This window comes from Chelonia mydas, chromosome 5 (genome assembly GCF_015237465.2).
Source record: "Chelonia mydas isolate rCheMyd1 chromosome 5, rCheMyd1.pri.v2, whole genome shotgun sequence".
NCBI lineage: Eukaryota > Metazoa > Chordata > Testudines > Cheloniidae > Chelonia > Chelonia mydas.
The window spans coordinates 75622449-75637498 of record NC_051245.2 but is presented as its reverse complement, the minus strand read 5'-3'; the positions used below and the strand labels follow the sequence as shown (position 1 = coordinate 75637498).

Here is a 15050-nt window from a genome sequence, read left to right as displayed (position 1 = left end):
TAAAACGCTTGGTGGTGGCAGCAATAAGGTCCAGGGACAAAAAGTAAAATAGTTTGTACCTTGGGGAAGTTTTAACCTAAGCTGGTAAAAATAAGCTTAGGGGGTTTTTCATGCAGGTCCACACATCTGTACCCTAGAGTTCAGAGTGGGGAAGGGACCTTGACAGCAGTATACATTCAAAACGCTGATGTGTGCCTGAAATCTCAACTTCATCTGAAAATTGTGTGATGAAATTTCCTATTTTTTAAAAAATAAATAGTTATAACATGGGACTGTCAGATATTTACATCCAAAGTGGAAGATGTTTTCTATTGGATATAGTAAGTATATTTGTTGCTGTCTTATTCATTATGGATATTGGGAAATTATGAGAAAACACGTTAAGAGATCCTCCTCCTTGCTGTCAAGTAAAAATTCTGGTTAGTGATCTGATATGCTTAAGTAAAAATAGTCTGAATTGTTTGTGTCACTATCTTGCTAAGTTTTCTTCTTTTTACTATATGATGAATAGTAATGAATTTACAAGATTGTATTCATGTTCAAGTGTCTTCATTTCATGAACACCATGAGGTCTAGGAACATTACATTGTCTAGTTCTCTCTCCCCCCAAAATTTATCAGTTGGCAACAAGGAATCTCTAATTGAGTTAGAAAGTAGCACAAAAGTCCAAGCACTGAAATACTAAACATCTTTTCACTCTGGCACTGACAACAACATCTACATTATTATGCTCTCCTTTTCTTTTCCCAGTGAAAAGTACTACTGAGACTGAAAACAATAAAGAATTTGGGACTCCTTCCTAAATACAGATTACAATGTGAAGCATACTATTCTTCTAGGTCTTCTAATAAAAAAATATTAGGAATTCCATGTATAGGAAGATGATGCCTTGGAATTGAAAGAAATTAACAGTGGGTTGCTAGCAGTCTGTAGTAGCAGCAGTTTTATTTGTGTAATATGTCTGTGATTGGGAAGAGGAAGCGGATGTTAATTTTGGAAATTTGTTGATACAAAACTGATTCAGTTCATAAAAGGAAAACATGGAGAACTGGGAGAAACTCTGAACGGATATGTGATTGGGCAGCTGAGAACATTAAGTGCAGTTTGATAAATAAGATTTTTTTGCCACGGTGTACTAACACAATTATGTGCTCCAAACTTGCAAGATCTTTTAAAAGATGTTGGTATCTTGTGCAGTCACAGTTACAAAAGCAAATAGGATATTTGGTTATGTTACAAGTCCACGTCACTGCTGGGAGGTTGGGAATCCCAATATAGGTAAAGAAAGTCAACCTTAAGTTTTTAAATTCTTCAAAGCAATACTTTGCCCCCCAGTTGCAAGTTGGAAGCCTAACTCGGTCCTGAAACAACTGATAGATCAGTCTTTTGAGACTATGTCTCCCTCAGCTTTGCTTTTCCTTGTGATTAAAACTGCCTTTTTGATTACCATCACTTACACCAGAAGGATCAATGAATTAAAATGCACTGTGTATTAAAAAGCCTCTTCTGCAATTTTCTTGGACAAAGTGGTACTTAAACCTGCTCTTGAGTTCCTGCCTAAAATGGTTTCTCTAACTTCGCCACGCCATCACTTTTCCATTGTTCTGTTCCAAGTTTCAGGAGATCAGACAGGACAGGCTTGATGTCTGGAGAGTGATCAATTTATACATAAGTAGAACTAAGTCCTTCAGGAAATCAGATGCCTTGTTTATCTTGTATGCTATGAAAAGAAACAAGATGGCAAAACATTTAAGAAAACCATTCCCAGGTGGGCTAGATCAGCAATTTGAAAAACCTATAAGACGACTGGATGTCTTATTTCTCAGAGCACAGAACTCAGATGCTGCATTTAACTGATGGGTCCTACAGTCTGCCATTCTCTCAAACTTTTATTATTCTGCTCTTCCTCCTCTCTTTTCTGGGTAGACTGCTTGCTACTGCCTATCAGTCAGTCTCCAGACCAGAGAATGTGGTGTGTATAGAGTTATATGGAAAAAGGAATTTGGAGTTACTGCAGATGTGTCTTTTCACTATAGAAGAATCCTCTGGTCTTTCCCAACACCTGTAAGTTGTTTTTGTTTCTAGTTAGTTAATGGTTCAAACTGGCACCCTATATATGAGAACTACATTCCATTACCAATCTTCTGACACATCTAACAGTCCGATTCTTTTCTTCCTAAAAGGACTGAATCTATATTCCATTTCAGAAGCTTTGTTCTGAGGAAAGATCAATATCATAATTCTGCATGACAAGGCCTTAGGGAACTAGGCGCTATAGCTCTTTATACCAGCAAGAAACCAAAATCTTTTTTTAGACAGTAGAGGCAACTAACACCACATGCCTTTCTAGAGCTTGCCTAAGGCCTTTGCTATTAAATATTAGAGGATATATGTGAAATTATTCTTTCAGTGTATTCTGTTCTATATAGGTTTTTATGCCACGTTTATTGCCATGATATCCGAGTATCCTTCAGTAACGTACTAAGCAACATGACTACATAGGGTGAGACACATGTGCAATGAAGTTTCTTGTTTTGATACGGTTTTTTGTTTTGTTTTTACATGTTGCTATGTAGTTACGTTAGAGAAGCCAAAGCCAAAGAAATGTACTTTGTACTTGGACTGGAAAGTGGTGAAGGTCCTTAGCTCTTGGGGGAGTTAATTCCATAGTTTTGGGCTTCACCCAAAAAGGTCTGCAACCCACATAGTTGAGTTTTATCCTTGCTGTAGAGTGTTTCGTTGTGCTAGGACAGCATAGTTATTGACCATGATCTTCATCCCCAAGATTTAGGCGACCTTTAAATATCCTAGGTCCTGCCCATGAAGAACCTTGAAGATAAGAACTGAGACCTTGAACTTCATTTGATATTTGATGGGAAGCCAGTATAGAGAGTGGACAGGTCTGATGTGATTGTTGCTGAGCAGATGCATTGCAGTCTTCTATACAGGTTGGAGTTTCCTAAGTGCTGAAGCCTTCATGTCCATATATTTCTCATTGTTGTAGTCCAGACAAGAGGTGACAAAGGCGTGAGTAAGAGAGCCCAGGCCATAATCTGCCAGAATGTAACAGTTTCCTAGTCAACTGGAGGTGACAGAATGCATAACTTATGGATGCTATGTGAGAGTTTAATGTCAATAAGGAATCCAAGGGTACTCAAACTACACACTGAACTGACCAATTGTGGGTGTGAACCTTCAACTAAAGGATTCTGCACCGTGGATGCAAATTCTTCAAAATACTTTCCTCTCCCACCAGTACCATCGCTTTTATGCTTGGATTCAGCTTCAGCCAGCTGTTCTTCATGCATGAGCTGATCTCATCCAAGCTCTGGGCCACCTTCATTGTAGTGACATGGTCACATATATTGAAGGATGTGTAGAGTAGTCTCTCGTTTACATATTGCTGGCATTTGAGTCCATGTCATCTGACCTGTTCATCTACTGGTTGCAGGCAGAAGTTGAAAAGGACCAGAGAGAACTGATCCTTTTGGGGACTCTACAAGTGAGCAATCTAGTAGTGGAGGTAGGGTTTCCCCATCACTAGTCATTGGGTGCGTCCCTCCAGAAATGACTCAAACCATTTTAGCGTATTCCAGTAGCACGTTAAGCAACGTGAACATGTTGGTCACGTGAATCCTTGTCACCGCTCTCCGGTAACACAGCAATACCTCATGGTCAACAGCACTGAATACCACAGAGAGATCCAGGAGGATGAGAATGGATATCGACCCTCTATCCACTGACAGCAGAAGATCATCCATGAGTGCCACTAAAATGGAACCACAATTTCATTGCTACTTCACCTCTATTTTCATACACAAAATGCTATTTTAGGCCCATGACAAAAATATGAGTTGCCCTCTGTCCTCCTCATGACTAAAATTCTTAAAGTTACTGCTTCTTCATGCAAATATCAGTTGTGGCGTACGAGAGGGGGAAGAAACTCTTGTGTTTAACTCATCTCTTTCCTTTAACTCTAGAATGCAACAAAGTACATGTTCTTGGACATGAACTTTTTTTAAGGTTTGGAATTTAAAATAAAGGACTGAAGCAACTACACCCTTTTTTGAACCCCCAATGTTAGAAAGTTCTCTAGTTGCACTATTATTTTCATCTCAATCCACTGAAATATAATTGAGAGTCCTGGACTTTGGTCAGATTTCCTGCTTGTGAAAGCCCTAATAAAGTAAAAGTGCCATCCCAGTTTGGATACATCTTCAATAAGAAATTTAAAAATGCAAAATGTGGTCAGAAAAGTTTATTTGTATAAATGGTTCTTACTTCCACAATAGATTGGCTGTGCATCCACCCTCTGAATTTCCTTCCCAACAGAACAACCTATTACTACTAATTATTCAGAGTCCTATCTTTGGCTGACAGATATAAGTTTTTGGCAGCACATAATCAGCACCTAAAGGACAATGTCAATGCTAGAAAATGTATGTCCCATTTTTCAGTACTGGCACAGCTGCATCAGAGCAACCAAAAATATAAGTCCTACTATAGCCGACGGAGGCATTTTTATCACTTTGTCACCTAATCCGGGGTCTATACTAGAGGTTATTCTGTTGGTACCACTGATGGAGTTGCACCACTACTGAAAAATGGCTAAGAAATTTTTCAGCGTAGATGTACCCACAAACATGAAGTATCCACCTGTTGTTCTTACATTATATTAATATTGTAAGCTCTTTACTGCAGGGTCAGTCTCTTTGCTCTGTGTTTGTACAGGGTCTAGTACTAGGGGCCTGGAGACTCTGGGTGCTATCACAATACAGATAAATAATAATCTTTATCTACTGAATATCTAATATTCTTATCTGCCATACTAATGGCTACCAGATATAAAAATGTTGACTAATCTCAAAACAGCTAAATCATAGAACTATAATTTGTGACTTTCTATCCACTTATGGTATGCAATTTCTGTCAATACTTGAAATATACATAAACTCTTTCCAAATAGAAATGTATGCCTGTCAACAAGAGCTAGTAACAGATCATGAAATCTCAGTAGGTCGAAGGAATTAGCAACAAATGACTATGCAAAACTAATATTCATCATTCCCTATGAATTTTTTTAAAAAAAAGATTGCTTTTTACGAATGAAAACAAACCTATTCTGAAAAGGAAAACAGCTACAGGATGTTTTGTTTTAGATATTTTGATATTCAAGTTAATGAAAAGGTAAACAATAAATTATGTGCTTTAGCTCACCTATAGAACATTATTAGGGATTAAAAGAGGATGAAAAATACAAGAATAGAGGAAATATCTAAAAAATAAGGGGAAAATAGTATGGAGAAGGAATTGCAGAGTTTAATTCTGTTAAAACATAACTGTGAACCCCTCTTGTTCTTGTGAGCAAAGAAACTGCATTCATAATAAAGGAGCAAGTTTAAAATAAAGACTTTCATGGAGTTTCAAAACAGAACACAGCAGCGTAATAGCAGATGAGGTTTATGATAAAAATCCCTAGAATAATTCTAAATAGGTAGCTTCATAAACATGTCTGTTTTAAATGATAAAAAGAAAGCTTACTTTATGTAAATACAAAAACATGCAATCAGCCATGTCATTAGGGAAAAATAGCTATAGTTAAGGTCCCTGGAATTTTATGGCACGTAAACTTTTCCTTGCTTGATTGCTTCAGGTTCACAATTGGAGAAAATTGAGGAATAGACAGGAGAGATGATCTGATTGGTAAGATTAAGAGCTTTACTTCCCCATTCTTTTTGGGTAATAAAAACCTAACCATGACAGTGAATTGGTCCAAGCTAATGCCAGCTGCTTCATTTCTGGGTTTTTGAATTTTTCAAGAATTTCATCACAGAATGAGAAACTGGTTGCTGTTGGACTCTTGACAATGCTATTTAGCCACAGAAATTGGCATCAAAATGCCTCACTGTTTCAACTCAAGAATTTTTCCAAGATGCGAACTCTCCCTTCCCATCTCCAGAGTCCCTCCACACCAGAAAACACTCCAATCCCAGTTCCATATTCCGTTCATACCAGCAACCAACCTGCCCCCAGCTCTCCTCCTGCCTGACACTCCATGCTCATCCCAGGCACTTCCAACTCACTCCCTTCCAGCAATCACCCAATCTTTCATTTACCCTCTTTTCCAGGCCTAGCATGAAGGAATGGTAGAGAAGACAACAGAGAGGAATCCCTACTGGAGTGCTGCTCTAGACCTGCTGAGTCCCTCCTATGGAGGATGCTGCTATTTTGCTCTCTGAATTGAGGATTAACCTGATTTTTCCCCATGGAAGTTTGGAATCTCCTCTGCATGTGCTGCACAGACTCCTGGGGGGGCCCACCGACAGCAATTCTGGGCCCCAGTGCAGAACAGTCAATGGGCCCCCACGCATGCACAAGCCACGCCCACGCGGATGAGGTCCGCCTGACATTTGGGCTGGTGCCCAGTGAGCTGTCGGCTGCGGTGCTGGGCGCACTTTTCCGGCATAGCCAGGGCTTCCACACGCTGGCCCGGTAGGGTTGCCAACTGTCTAACTGCACAAACCCAAAGACCCTTGCCCCGCCCCTTCCCTAAGGCCACAACCCCTGTCTCGTCCCTTCTCCGAGACCCCACCCTCTGCTCACTCCATTCCTCCTCCCTCTGTCGCTCGCTCTCCCCCACACTCACTCACTTTCACCAGGCTGGGTCAGGGAGTTGGGGTGCAGGAAGTAGTGCGGGCTCTGGGAGGGAGTTTGGGTGAATGTTCTAGGCTGGGGAAGGGGGTTGGGGTGCAGGAGGGGACCAGGGGGTCAGCGCTTACCTCTGGCAGCTCCTGAAAGCCACTGGTACACCCCTCTGGCAGTGGCTCCTAGGTGGGGGCCCAGGGGGTCTCTGCGTGCTGCTGCCCACAGGCTCTGTCCCTGCAGCTCCCATTGGCCACAGTTGCCAGTCAATGGGAGCTGCAGAGTCAGTGCTGGGGGGCGGGACAGTGTGGAGACCCCCTCCCCCTCCAGGGGCCGTAGGGCTATTCCAGCCACCTGGAGCATCGTGGAGTGAGGACAGGCAGGAAGCCTGCCTTAACTCCTCTGCACTGCCAGAGGTGGCCCCCAGGCCCTTTTAAATTGCCTGGGCCCCTGGGCAATTGTCCCCTTTGTCCCCCACTGTCAGTGGGCCTGCTTCTGGGGCTGGAGAAACTTCAGCTGCATCAGACTCCTCTACACCCTGCATGCAGTTCAGTATGCTCAGGGATGTCAAGCCCATTCAGAGGAGATGACTGAATTCCATGTCAGCCTCAGATATAAATTCCAGACTTCATACTCCACATGATCCGCAGTGGAAAGTACACTGATGTCAGAGATCAAAAGAATATGTAATATAAAATTACATAAAAATAAATATATAAAACAAAATTTTACCTATTATTGATTCAATACCTTCTTGTAACATTCAGTATCACTCAATGGCAAAATATTCTCCCCTTTAGGACTGTCATTCCTGTCCTTTGTTTCTCTTCCTTCTCCATTTCTCTCCCATTATTTTGGCTGTGCATCCACCCTCTGAATTTCCTTCCCAACAGAACAACCTATTACTACTAATATACTTTGGATTTGCTAGAAACATCAACAACGGAATAGTTAATGTTGTCAATTAATTATTATCAGGCTTTCGAGGTGATACACCAATGAGATTAATAGGGGACAGGGAGTTCACCAGCCAGTCATTATTTCAGACTGTCTGCAGACACCATGACATCAGTTATACCCTGTTCACATTTGGACATTTCCCTCTGCAGCGAAATGGGTTGGAAATTTACTTTATAAAAAAATGAAAATGTACATTGTCCACGAATAGGTCATGTGGGTCACAAATATATTAGGCAGGCCATGACACCCTGATATAGATGTTATATAGGCCAATGATGTGGTTGCCTACTATTGATGGGGATTAGCCTCACCAGCCTTAACAAGCCATTCCTGCTAAATTGCTTTTTAAAATACATACATACACACACACGCCCTAGTGGATTGGTATATGCAAATGCATACACATACCCACACTTGCACATGTCCTAATGATTATAAGATAAAAAAGTCGTACCTTTTTGCAGACTTGCTCAAAATTAATCTCTCCTCCAAGAGCAAGTTTGGTTACTTGATCCGGTTTTATTTCCTGTGGAAGAAAAATGTTTACTCTTCTTAGACATGTGTAATAACAGTACTTTATAATAATGTTTATGAAGGTAAATCTTGGAAAGGTTTAGTAAACTTGGATTACTCCTACTAATTTAAAGGAGAATAGGATCAGTTCTTCAAAGATGGCATAGACACCAATATTTATGAACACTTACAGGTAAAATTTTACTGAATTTACTTGCAAAATGTTGCCGTACGTATTTAAAACCAGATTTTTCCTCATCTATTTATCTCATAACCATCACAACAGTACCTGGTTATACTAAAGCCAGTGGGAGTTTTGAGTGAGTACAGTCTGCAGGATCAGATCTTATTTTTAGAAACACAATTGCCTGAATTCGTCACTTAAAATAGACTATGGGAGGTTTAGAAATGCCCATTTACCAGAAACTCTGAATTCTTTCCTGCGTAAATATATAGATTTGATTACAGCCCTGTAATTGAGGTTGAAAGGGAAAAATTACTTACCTGTAATTCCACTTCTCTGAAGCTATCATCTATGAAGGATTCTCAAGCCCGAAGGAAGAATCCTACACAGCAGGCATCTTTGGAGAAGTATATTTTAAACTAACTGTGACCACAATTAGGACGGATGTATGTATTAAAAAGAATATTAAAATCCTTATTGGCTTGGCTTGGTTTTTTGTTTTTTTTATGGGTATTGAAGAAAATAAATTATAGTATAGATTGTTTGCCATATGTCCATTTTAAAACAGTTTATATTACTAGATTACATGAGGACCAAGTGACTTCCTACATATCTATAGTTTTAAAAATTATAATGCAAATCATTTATAAAACTGGTAAACGAAGAAATTGCCAGTTAGGCTCTGGGCTACCTATCACTAGGCCCTGCTTTGTTACTGGTGGTGCTAATGTTTGAGGAAAATAATTCATAAAATAGATATTCAAATAGGCAGAAAGCTGGGAAGCAACTTAAACATGACAAAGAAGAGTAAATTAGTCCTGTGTTTGCAGTGTGATATGGCAGCAACGAGATCAATGCAACTTTGGGCTGTATATGCAGGCATTGTGTTGCGGAGCAGGGAGATAGACCCTTGTTTCTGTGCTGTAACACTGTTCAAATATGGAGACCTCAGAAGAAAAATTCTAGGGAATGAGTTCATAACAACCAGAGCAATTAGTGGTCTAGACCAGTTGATTTACACGCAAAGATTAAGTGCTATATATGCACACCTAGTCTATAAATAGCTGAAAAATGTGAACATTAAGGAGAGAGGGTCCTCATTTCCCCCTGCTTACCTTCCAATGAGCATTCCAGTCCCTCTGCTTTACACTCTTAGTCACTTTTCCCTACTTTCAGTTATGTACATCTTATCATGCTGCTCCCCACAACTAGTCTGCCTGTCCTCATCTGCTAGCCATTCTCATGCTACTTCCTGAAATCCCTCCTTAAACTCACCTTTCTAGGCAGTTCCTCCTTTATCATTAATAATCCACACACATTTTCTTCTCTCACAATGTTGTCCTGTGTCCATCTTATTTAGCTCGTTAGCTCTTCTAAGCATAGAATGTGTTTTATCTATGTCATTAAGTGTTGTGTAAAACGTGTGCTTTTCAATAATTAATGAGCGTAAGCTGCAGCACAGTAAAGTATAACCAAGAGTAATGGGACGAAATTAAGAAAGGGAAAATACATTTGATATGAAAGTTAGGAAAAACCTCGACAGTGAGATCTATTAACTTCTAAAATCATCGCCCAGAGGCCCTGGAAGAAGCTCAATCACGAGTCGACACATTTAAAACCAGATTGAAAACACACTAGTAAATGTACAATAGGAAACAATCTTGCATTGGCAGGTAGACAGACAGGATGATCTAACAGGTATTTTCACCCCTAGAATCTATGATTCTGTTTTACATGACTTTTCAAATGCTACACAGATGGGAAAACTAGGTCAGAGTGGTTAAGACAGAGTGGTTAAGTGATGTGCCCACAGTAAGTCACTGGGCTAAGATTTAGGAGGTTTGACTGCGCGCAGTGTCCACTAGACAATGCTTTTCTCCTATGCAAAATTAGGGAAGCAATTTAGAAAAAAAACAGGTATTTTAAGTGGGGATTTTTGCTTATTTTTGGAACTGAAATACACTAAATGGAGTACAAAGCTATACTGTACGTTGCTAAGGGAATCTATACAAGCAATCAATGGTATAATCCTTATAGCTATGGTAAAACTATCACAATTGCAAATCAATTTAAAATGAGCTATCATAGAAGTCTAGGAAAGAACAAGATAAATTCCAGAGGAAGAGCAGTCTTCCCCCTCCTCTCATATACATCGAGGGTGGGTGGAAAGGACAGCAGAAGCCAACAAAAATTGTGGCAGCAGAGGTGTTGCAGGCCTCTGCCCTTACTCCAAGGGAGCCAGTGGAGAAGGCGGCCTCCACTCACCCCATATTTCTGCAGGGGCCAGTAGAGACTAGAGTCACATGAGCCCATGCACCTCTTTTCCACAAACATCCACTCCCTAACCCTCCGTGGGACGCCAGACGGTATGGAACAGCAGAAACTACAAAAGACCATCTTAAGCTAATTGTACTAAAACATGTCGGAAGAAGTCTCAAGGGAACCCCACTTGGTTCTCTAAGAACTTAGTTTGACTCTAGTCTCATCACTCAGGCTCCTTTATTCGGAATACAGCAAAGCTACACTGAGTTGATCAGACTTAAGGGTAGAGGGTGGGCATAGGGCATATCAGCATCCAAAATTACACAGCAAATCTCTGCCTTTATATACATTAAAACATTACAATGCATTTACTGTACAATCCCTATGCAGCATGCACTGTCTATGAACGACTTATCCCTTACCTTATCTTACGTTCCAGGACTATCTTATTTACTGTTTTATGGTCCATTGTAAATGGTTTCCTGGGTGTTTCCCCTTATTTTAGCTAGTACAGACATTCTGTTCCTAGCTTGCTGATTCATTCACTTCCCTAATCCAGTCTCCTAAGAAATTGGACATGGGTGAGGCCTCATTACTCATGTCAAGTTAGGCCTACAATATAAGACAGTTACCTTTTCTGTAACTGGTGTTCTTCGAGATGTGTTGCTCATGTCTATTCCCCAATAGGTGTGCATGCTCGCCATGTGCACTGGTGCCGGAAGTTTTTCCCCTAGCAGTACCCGTAGGGGGGAGAGCCCCGCCCCCCGACTCCTGGAGTGGCACCTGCCTGGCACGGTATAAGGGGAGCTGCGCGCTCCCCCACCCTCAGTTCCTTCTTGCCAGACAACTCCGACAGAGGGGAAGGAGGGTGGGATGTGGAAAAGACATGAGCAACACATCTCGAAGATCATCAGTTACGGAAAAGGTAACTGTCTTTTCTTTGTGTGATTGCTCATGTGTATTCCACAATAGCTGATTCCAAGCTATATCTGTTGGAGGTGGGTAGGAGTTCACAAGTTCCCAGGATGGAGGGCAGCCCTGCCAAACCGGGCGTCATCCCTGGTTTGGGGGTCGATCGCATAGTGCAAGGTGAACATGTGAACCGAAGACCACGTGGCGGCCCTACAAATGTCCTGGATGGGGACGTGGGCCACAAAGGCAGCCAACGAGGCCTGCGCCCAAGTCGGGTGTGCCCTCACAATGGGTGGCGGGGGGACACCCGCCAGCTCATAACAGGAACGGATGCATGAAGTGATCCGATTGCAAAGCCGCTTAGTGGAAATCGGTTGGCCCTTCGCACGCTCAGCCGAGGCGACGAACAGTTGCGAGGACTTTCTGAACGACTTAGTCCATTCAAGGTAGAAAGCCAGAGCCCGCCGCAAATCGAGCGTGTGGAGACGGCGCTCTTCACTAGACATGTAAGGCTTGGAGCAGAGAACCGGTAGAAAAATGTCCTGACCCATGTGGTAGATGGAGACCACCTCCGGGAGGAATGCGGGGTGTGGGTGGAGCTGGACCTTGTCTTTACGAAAGACCGTGTACGGTGGCTCAGAGCTCCGAGACTTGCCTGGCCGACGTGATTGCAACCAGGAAGGCCACCTTCCATGAGAGGCGAGACCAGGAGCATGTGGCCAGTAGTTAAAAAGGGGGCCCCGTGAGACCAGCCAACACCAGGTTCAGGTCCCACTGTGGGACCGGGGGTCTAGAATATGGAAAAAGACAGTCCAAACCCTTAAGGAACTGGCCAGTCATTGCATGGGAAAATACCATGTGCCCTTGCACTCGCGGATGGAAGGCCGATATGGCTGCCAGTTGCACCTTGACTGACGAGGGCGCCAGACCCTGGACTCTCAGGTGGAGGAGGTAATCAAGGATAAACTGGATTGGGGCAAGCACCAGGGAGACACCCTGGTCCGCCGCCCACCTTGAAAACTGGGACCACTTCACCAAATAAGCGGGGCGAGTGGAGGGCTGTCTACTTTCGAGGATGACGCGCTGAACCTGCTCTGAGCACATCCTTTCCTTTCCACCTAACCGATGAGCAGCCACGCCGCGAGGTAAAGAGCCGCCAGGCTGGGATGGAGGAGGCAGCCCTGGTGCTGAGAGAGCAGGTCCGGGCGGAGCAGCAACGGCCATGGCAGAGCTACCGCCAGGCCTGTGCGGGTCCCGTACCAATGCTGCTTGGGCCACACTGGGGCAATCAGGAGGACGTGGGCCTTGTCCGTCTTTATCTTCTCCAGGACCCTGCTGATTAGAGGGAACAGGGGAAAGGCGTAGAGAAGCCAACCTGACCAGGACAGGAGAAAGGCATTGGAGATAGTGCCCCTCCCCAGACCCCCCCGGAACAGAACCAGGGGCATCGCCAGTGCTGCCGAGTTGCAAACAGGTCCACCTGGGGAGTTCCCCGCCTTCGGAAGAGCTGGTGGGCCACTTCTGGGTGGAGGGACCACTCGTGTTGCAAGGAAAAGTCCCTGCTCAAATGATCCGCCCTCTCATTCCGGGCACCCGGTAGGTGGAAGGCCTTCAGGTGGATGTCGTAGGCTATAAAGAAGTCCCACAGCCTGAGTGCTTTGCGGCAGAGGATCGGGCACCACCTTGCCTGTTGATAGAGAACATTGAGACCATGTTGTCCGTGAGGACCCTGACTACCCCGCCCTCTAGGTGCGAGCGGAAGGCCATACATGCCAGCCGCACCGCCCTGAGCTCCTTGACGTTTATATGTAAGGTCAGATCTTGAGTTGACCATGGGCCTTGGGTCTGAAAGTTCCCCACATGGGCCCCCCAACCCAGGTCCGACACATCGGACACTAGCTCCAATGACGGGGCCCTGTCCCTGAATGGGACCCCTTGGAGCATGTTGTTTGGGGTGGACCACCACCGTAGGGAGGTGATCACAGAGTGTGGCACGGTGAGGACCTTGTCCATCCTGTCCGTGGCCCAGGAGAACTTAGAGGCCAACCAGAGCTGGAGGGGCCTCATCCTGAGTCTCGTAACGGACCACGTACGTGCATGCTGACGTGTGACCCAAGAGTTGTAGGCAAACCCTGACTGTTGTCACGGGGAACCTTGTGACCAAGTCGATTAGACCTTTCAGGGTCTCAAATCTGTCTGGCGGGAGAAAGGCCCTGGCCAATACTGCATCCAGGAGCGCCCCAATAAACTCTATGCGTTGGACTGGGACTAACGTGGACTTGGTGTGGTTTACCAACAGGCCCAAGGCGGTGCATGTGGACAGGAGGAGCGTCACGTGATCCCTCACCTGCAACTGGGAGGTGCCCTTGACAAGCCAATCATCCAGATAGGGAAATACCTGGACCCCCCGCCGTCTGAGGTAGGCCGCTACGCCCAACATGCATTTTGTAAACACCCTGGGGGCAGTGGACAGACCAAACGGGAGGACTGTGAATTGGTAACGATTCTGCCCCACCATGAAATGGAGGAAGCGCCTGTGCCCCTTGAATATGTGGATGTGGAAGTAGGCGTCCTGTAGATTGAGGTCAGCATACCAGTCCCAAGGATCCGGGGGGGGGATGATGGAGGCCAGGGAGACCATGCGGAACTTGAGCTTCACGATGTACTGGTTCAGACCTTGGAGGTCCAGGATGGGCCTGAGCCCCCCTTTAGCCTTCGAGATAAGGAAATAATGGGAGTAATACCCCTTGCCCATGAATGCCTCGGGTGCCGCCTCTATCGCTCCTAGACCTAGGAGCCGCCCCACCTCCTGCTCGAGCAGAGCTTTGTGCGAGGGGTCCCCCGAGGGAGATGGGGGTGGGAGGTGGTTGGGCGGAGAGGAAGTAAACTGGAGGGTGTAACCCTGGGAGATGGTGTTGAGGACCCATTGGTCCAAGGTTAGCCACGACCTTTTTCCGGGAGGAAAATACACAACCGGCTGGAGAAGGGAAGCTTTGTTGGGGGTGGATCCCTGATGAGGACTGGTGGGGTGTCCCCAAGCGTCCTGTCAAAAGCGCCTTTTCCCCACCTGCTTGCCCTTGGAGGACCCAGGCTGGGGAGCAGGCTGCGACTGCCTCTGAGGGCGTCTCTTATAGTCCCGCTGCTTCTTATGGGCGGCCTCGCACTTCGGCGGCCTGGGTGGGAGTCTGCTGCAGCTTGAACTTAGGTTTTGCCGGAGCTGGGATATAGAGGCCCAGAGTCTGGAGTGTCGTGCGGGAGTCCTTCATGCCATGAAGCCTTGTATCTGTTTCCTCTGCAAACAGAGCTTTCCCATGAAATGGGAGATCCTGCATGGAAGACTGCGCCTCTCTGGGCAGCCCAGAGAGCAGGAGCCATGACGCCTGTCTCATGGACACCGCGGAGGCCACTGATCATGCGGCCGTGTCCGCAGCATCTAAGGGGATGCCCTAGCGGCTGCTGCCCCTTCCTCCACTAGCGCCTTGAACTCCTTCCTGTCACGCTCCTGGAGGGAGTCCTCAAACTTGGGCAGGGAGCCGCACAGATTGAATTCGTACCGGCCCAGGAGAGCCTGATGGTT

At 44.8% G+C, this 15050-nt stretch overlaps 1 protein-coding gene across 6 annotated transcripts in view; it reads right to left on the bottom strand.

Moving 5' to 3' along the window:
* SRFBP1 (serum response factor binding protein 1) overlaps nt 1–15050 on the bottom strand; it is a 123798-nt gene that overhangs the window by 26714 nt on the left and 82034 nt on the right. For 5 of the 6 annotated variants that reach the window (XM_037901606.2, XM_037901604.2, XM_037901605.2 and 2 more), the window contains one exon: nt 8057–8128. The exons of the other annotated variant lie outside the window; for it this stretch is intronic. In XM_037901606.2, coding sequence (XP_037757534.1) covers nt 8057–8128 — 72 coding nt within the window. The remainder of the gene's footprint in view (nt 1–8056; nt 8129–15050) is intronic. 6 annotated transcript variants of the gene reach the window in all.